This window comes from Poecilia reticulata, linkage group LG1 (genome assembly GCF_000633615.1).
Source record: "Poecilia reticulata strain Guanapo linkage group LG1, Guppy_female_1.0+MT, whole genome shotgun sequence".
NCBI lineage: Eukaryota > Metazoa > Chordata > Actinopteri > Cyprinodontiformes > Poeciliidae > Poecilia > Poecilia reticulata.
In genome coordinates this window covers 8,122,322-8,127,856 of record NC_024331.1, presented here as the reverse complement: position 1 = coordinate 8,127,856, position 5,535 = coordinate 8,122,322, and the positions used below count along the sequence as shown (strand labels likewise).

General features: G+C 39.1%; 1 protein-coding gene across 1 annotated transcript; it reads right to left on the bottom strand.

Moving 5' to 3' along the window:
• Nucleotides 1-1,071: 1,071 nt before the first annotated feature.
• nansa (N-acetylneuraminic acid synthase a) lies at nucleotides 1,072-4,676 on the bottom strand. Its single transcript, XM_008414801.1, has 6 exons — nucleotides 4,397-4,676; nucleotides 3,342-3,557; nucleotides 3,157-3,256; nucleotides 2,210-2,364; nucleotides 1,418-1,684; nucleotides 1,072-1,311 (listed from the first exon to the last, which is right to left on the bottom strand). Exons 1-6 carry the CDS (start codon nucleotides 4,526-4,528, stop codon nucleotides 1,102-1,104), a joined length of 1,080 nt encoding a protein of 359 aa, XP_008413023.1. The 5' UTR covers nucleotides 4,529-4,676; the 3' UTR covers nucleotides 1,072-1,101.
• Nucleotides 4,677-5,535: the final 859 nt, after the last annotated feature.

The window sequence follows — 5,535 nt, the reverse complement described above, 5'->3', positions numbered from 1 at the left end:
TGCAGTAGAGGGATTTAAAATATCACGAATCTACACTACATCTGATACCTTTCATTCTACAGTGAAACTACTGTGATGTGGTTGGAAGTAAAGCATGACTTGTTACTTCTGTCATTTTTAATGGGTTTATTATATTCATTAATGCAAAGTTGAAAGTTTAAATATTAAGTGTTAAAATGTGGAAAATGTTTCACATATTTTGAAAGGGTTTTGCAAAATATGAAAGATGGAAAAAGGAAGATTTAGCCCTGCAGGGTAGCAAATTCAGATGTTACAGTAGCACACAAGCCAATTAAGTGTTAGATTTATTATAGCACATATGTTAAAGATAAAATATGCTTTGGATGCTAAAAATCTAAATTGAGCATTTATATTATTACCAGACTTATGAGCAAAATACTAATGTGAAACGAACAACATATTTGCCAAGATTTTATTAGGTTTTTTCTATAAGACACAATTCAGACACAAATGCATCAAAAACACCTGGACTACAGTTTTTGGCAAAGGGAAATTATACTTTGACAGATTTATAACAGGAGTACCAGAGACACACACACAAGGAAAAAGAATAACAGTAAAAAAAAAGAAAAAGAAAAATAATCAGCTCTATGTTTATTTAATAGTTACGCCCTAAAAAGCTGCATGGACAGTACAGCCTGAGATCAGAGCCTGTTTGCCTGCTGGGCAAACAGGCTCTGATCTCAGCAGTCTGAATGAAATGATCAAAGTGTCCAACATGACTTTCTTCTTGCAGTGGAGGGTTAAGGTTCAGTGCAAAGAATGTTTTTCATAACAGCTCCACCTGGTGGTTGGCAGCTTCTGAAGGCACCGACCAGAAATGAAAATAGCCAGAAAATGTCTCATGTTAAGGCCACTTTCTGAAAAAAATATTTTTTAATCATCCATCAAAAGATTTAAGTCATTTCACTCCACTTAAATCCATCATTTGGCAAATTTCTGATTATCTACGAAGTAAAATCACCCTCATACTTATTGTGTGAACATCCAAATTATCCCATTAAGAATAATAAAAAAAAAAAAAAAAAAAAARAAAWARGKSCYTTTTTATTTMAAMCCAGTTTCAACCATCTGCTGTGATCAACACTTGGCCTTCTTGCCGTAGCTGTCCACCACCTCCGGCAGGACACTGTTGTCCTCCTCCACCTCCTCCGTCACAGTCTTCCCAACCAGCTGGAAGATGTCCTCTGCCGGGACGCCCATGGGCTCCGCCACTTTCACCGCCAGCATGTCCAGCGTCAGGACCGTTCCCTTGGGGATCTTCACCTTGGCCACCACGGATTTGCCCAGCTGGAGGACAAGTAACGACAGGGAGCAACGTTATTACAGATAATGAAAACGTTCTTTGCTGCCAAATTTTTGCGCGTCTCCTCGCGGAGGAGAAGGTCACGCTGACCTTGTCGTGACACGCCTTCTCGCAGGGCAACATCTGCTTGACGCCACTTCCCAGCGCCCGCTCCACCAGACGGACGGAGCGGACCAGCTCCGCCAGCTCAGAGGGGACCAGCGAGGCCTCGTGGTCGCTCCCCTTCCACGTCTTGTCCAAGGTTATGTGACGCTCAATGACCTTCGCTCCCAGAGCCACAGCTGCCACCGAGATGCTGATTCCAGACTCGTGACCGGAATACCCGATGGGAATATCGGGAAACTCCTTCTGGTATTCCTACAGTGAAAAACAGAAACATTGTTGATGACGTTTATTGCGTCTTCCCTTCTTCTGATATGCCTGTTGCTTTTTTCCAGACTCTCCTATACAGCTTCTCGCAAAAGAATCCATATGTAAACATTTTAGGACTTTTTTCCTGGTTGCAAACTTTCATCCATTTCACTGACTTTTTACATGATAAACTAACAAAAAAAGCCCTATAATATGGATATTATGCCACACTTTTCTGATTTTTTGTTTTTAGTAAAAACTAATAATTTAGAATCAAAGTATCATTTACCTTCTACTTGACAATTATGCACAACTTTGTGTTACTTCACACAAACACTGACTAACTACAAACACACTGAAGTCTGTGGTTGTAACGCAGCACAGCAAAACCTCATCCTTCCCAAAGGAAAAAAACCAAGCAATTTTTTACAGTTAAACATTTGTTTCACATCATCTGCATCTCCCCACACAAATTTCACAAGTGGACACATATGGAAAAATACTTATGTATAAATATATATATTCATTCACCGCGATGACTCTGAGGTTGACATCTTCAGCCTCCAGAGGATACGCACTGGTGCACTGCAGGATGGCAAAGTTCTGGTTGTGCTGCTTCACCGTCTTGTAGACGCGACGCATCGTCTCCATCGACTGCATCCCACTGGACACCACCATGGGACGGCCTGATGCAAACCACAGGACAACATCCTTAGAAATGGTTCATGTGGCTCCTAAAGGCTGCTTAGATCCAGGACTTTGATTTCACCAAGATACAAATATGTAGCAATAAGAAACACCAGAATCTTAAAAGTGTTTGCTTTCTTTTAATATAAGAAAATCAAATTGTTATTTTTATTTCTATTAGAAGAAGAAGAAAAAAAAACAAGAGTTCCTCTGTGTTGCCTAGTGTGTACAATATAGCCTACATGTTTCATGAGAATGAGAAGAAACATATTGTGTCTTTGTTAAAAAAACAAAATCTATTCAGCTAAAATTTGTTTAACTTATGGGTATTTTAATGACTAAAGAGGTTGGAGCTTAGTGGCTCAGACAAACACATTTCCCACAACCTTTTTATGCTTCCTAAAAGCAAAAATATTAAGAAATGAGAAATAAATCAAGACTATTTTATCTGCATAAAATGGTCATAAAAAGAACACGACAAAGTGCTGAGAGAAACAGAACAAAATGAAACATTTATGTAAATGTCATCTGTTTACACCTTTTTTTCTGCTCATTAGGAACTCTGTTTTTTTTAACGGTTAGCCCTTTATAAAACAAGCACTACAAGCTACTAGATGTAGTCTTAGTAAATTAGTAAACTATAGTTCTGTGAGTTTTCAGGTCAGCTTGGTTTCGTTTGTTATACATTGCTAAGAAACAACAGCTTTCAACATTTCTCAAAACCCGAGCAACGTTTCTCTCCCATCACACCCAAAGCCTCAGCCTGAGGCAGCAGCAGGTGACAGCCTCACCCTTCTTGGCCGTTTTCTCCAGATAAGGAAAGTTGTTGGTGTCTCCGGATCCAACTTTGAAGAAAGGCACGTTGAGCTCGTGGAGAAACTCTACTGCCATCTAAAGGACGCAGACCAGAACTGCAGTTAAATCCCCCGACCAGATCAAATCAGAAAGTAACCCTCCGAACTCAAACCCGTCTTACCTCATCCATCCCCGAGGCCGTGAAGAAGATCCCCACCTCTGCAGCGTATTTCTGCAGCTCCCTGTACTGATCATGATTGAACTCCAGGTGGCGCTTGTGCTCGCCGTAGGTTTTGCCCCAGGAGTTCTTGGAGGTGTACGGACGCTCCAGGGCTTGTTTATTGAATTTGTACTCCAGCTCGCTCTTCTGGAATTTGGCGCAGTCAGCACCGCAGTCCTGAGGAGGCGAATATGTGAAAATGCATCAGATATCTTTACTTTGAACCAAACAAAAAAGTTTGTATATTTTTATGTAAAAAGTTATATATATTTTTTTAAAGAGCATAGATTATTGGAGGTATTTTGGCAACAGTTGTAGTTGGGAAGGTGAAATACACATACTAGTACTGGGGATCCAACAAATATCAACTTCAATACTTTTCAAAAGTGGAAAATGTACGCATTAAATAAAATGGACTTAAATATTCATATGTCAATTATTTAAGTGCGGCACTAGAAATACTCTTTAAACCACTATTCAATAATTTATATAATTGCGACCACTTCTACTAGTACTAGGAATACTATTTGCATAKGCCGTCTAATCCATCATAAATTAATTTCAGAATTAATTTCACCAAATGGAATTATGGAGCTCGAKCAAAGAGAAAGAAAGACAGAACTGGTTTAACTAGCACAAAACACACAGCAGTGATGTGTGACGGCTCTTTATGATCACCACACCTGAACATGACCAACCTGTCAGTGGCCTGACAGGTGCAGCATGTCAGGAAGGTCAGACACAGTTTGAAACCGCAGGATTCCTCTGTGTGATAACTTCATTATTGCGGCTAAAAGTAAACCAGCCAGATTATTAAATCCGGCTGGTTTATACGCCGTTTCTATCAGTTTAGCAAATATCTCCAATTCATAAAAATCGGTAATGCTKTACTCCACTTTTCCCCATTGATTCCATTATTAGATCAGCTAAAAACCGACGTGCGGAACAGCTGATAGTAATCAGCGCACACCTGCCTGAACTCAAATCCTTCAACAATAAAGCAAACTTTCATTCACCTTTGCCATTTTAATCATCTTCTTGGCGATCTCGAGGTCTCCCTGGTGGTTCTGTCCAATCTCAGCTATAATGAAACACGGATGTTTTCCTCCGATGGGTCGTCCGGGACACAGCTCAAACTCCAGAGGCATCTTGGTGGCGCTGAGGGAAACGAAAGGCGGCCGCTGGATAGAGACAGTTTCTAAAAGAAAAGCGCRGAGAGCAGGACGTGCTTTCAGTTGGCAGYGCAGCCTAACCGGACCGAGAGAAGAGCTTCACGTTCAGGAACTACTTCCGCCTTTGTAGCGCGTACGTGTTCCACGTAGGCGCCGGAATGGTTTTCAAAGTAAAAGCACGTTTGTTTGTTTTTTTTACTATTATTTTATCTTTAAGCAAACTATGACAATGAAGATAAGTGCTGATTGTCTCAAATATTAATATTATCGTTTAAATATTGAAAATATAAAAGAGAAGCAGAAATGGGGGAATTTTTTTTATTGCTGCAAATGAATGAATGAATGAATGAATGAATGAATGAATGAATGAATGAATGAATGGTTGCTAGGTCAAAAGCAAAATGAGCAAAACATGACTTCATTTGGTATTCTGTTKAAAATAATTAAAACGTAATACTACTGACAAAAATGAACAAAAAATGTTAGTTTTTTTCTTTGTTTCCTCTTTTTTGTTGTTCCTGATTACTTGACCTAAAAGTATTCTTCACAAAGTTCATGTTTTAGTCGTTTCAATGTTCTTAGCAGAAACCAACCAATGTTTGAGTTTTGTACTATTAATTTGAGAAAAGGGTGGCGGGGGAGGGGAGCTTAGTTAAAAAAAAAAACCTGTACAAATTAAATTTGCATGTCTTTTGCAGTTTGCTGGCTACACTGTAATTTTACTATGATAAAATTAAAATTATACTTATTCAGTGTTCACTATAATGTTCTGTATTTTAAATCAATCAGTCAAGTCTGTTTGTATATCACATCTCAACAACGAGGCAGTTCAAAGTGCTTGACATCATAAAAACGCAAAACAAAAAGTCACAAAAGCATCATACAGACACCAATTTGAGGGCAAACGTTACATTTTATCCAGTGCCATCATCAAAAACATCAACACACTTAATATCTGTTGGTCAATGTTGCCTTTATTATGG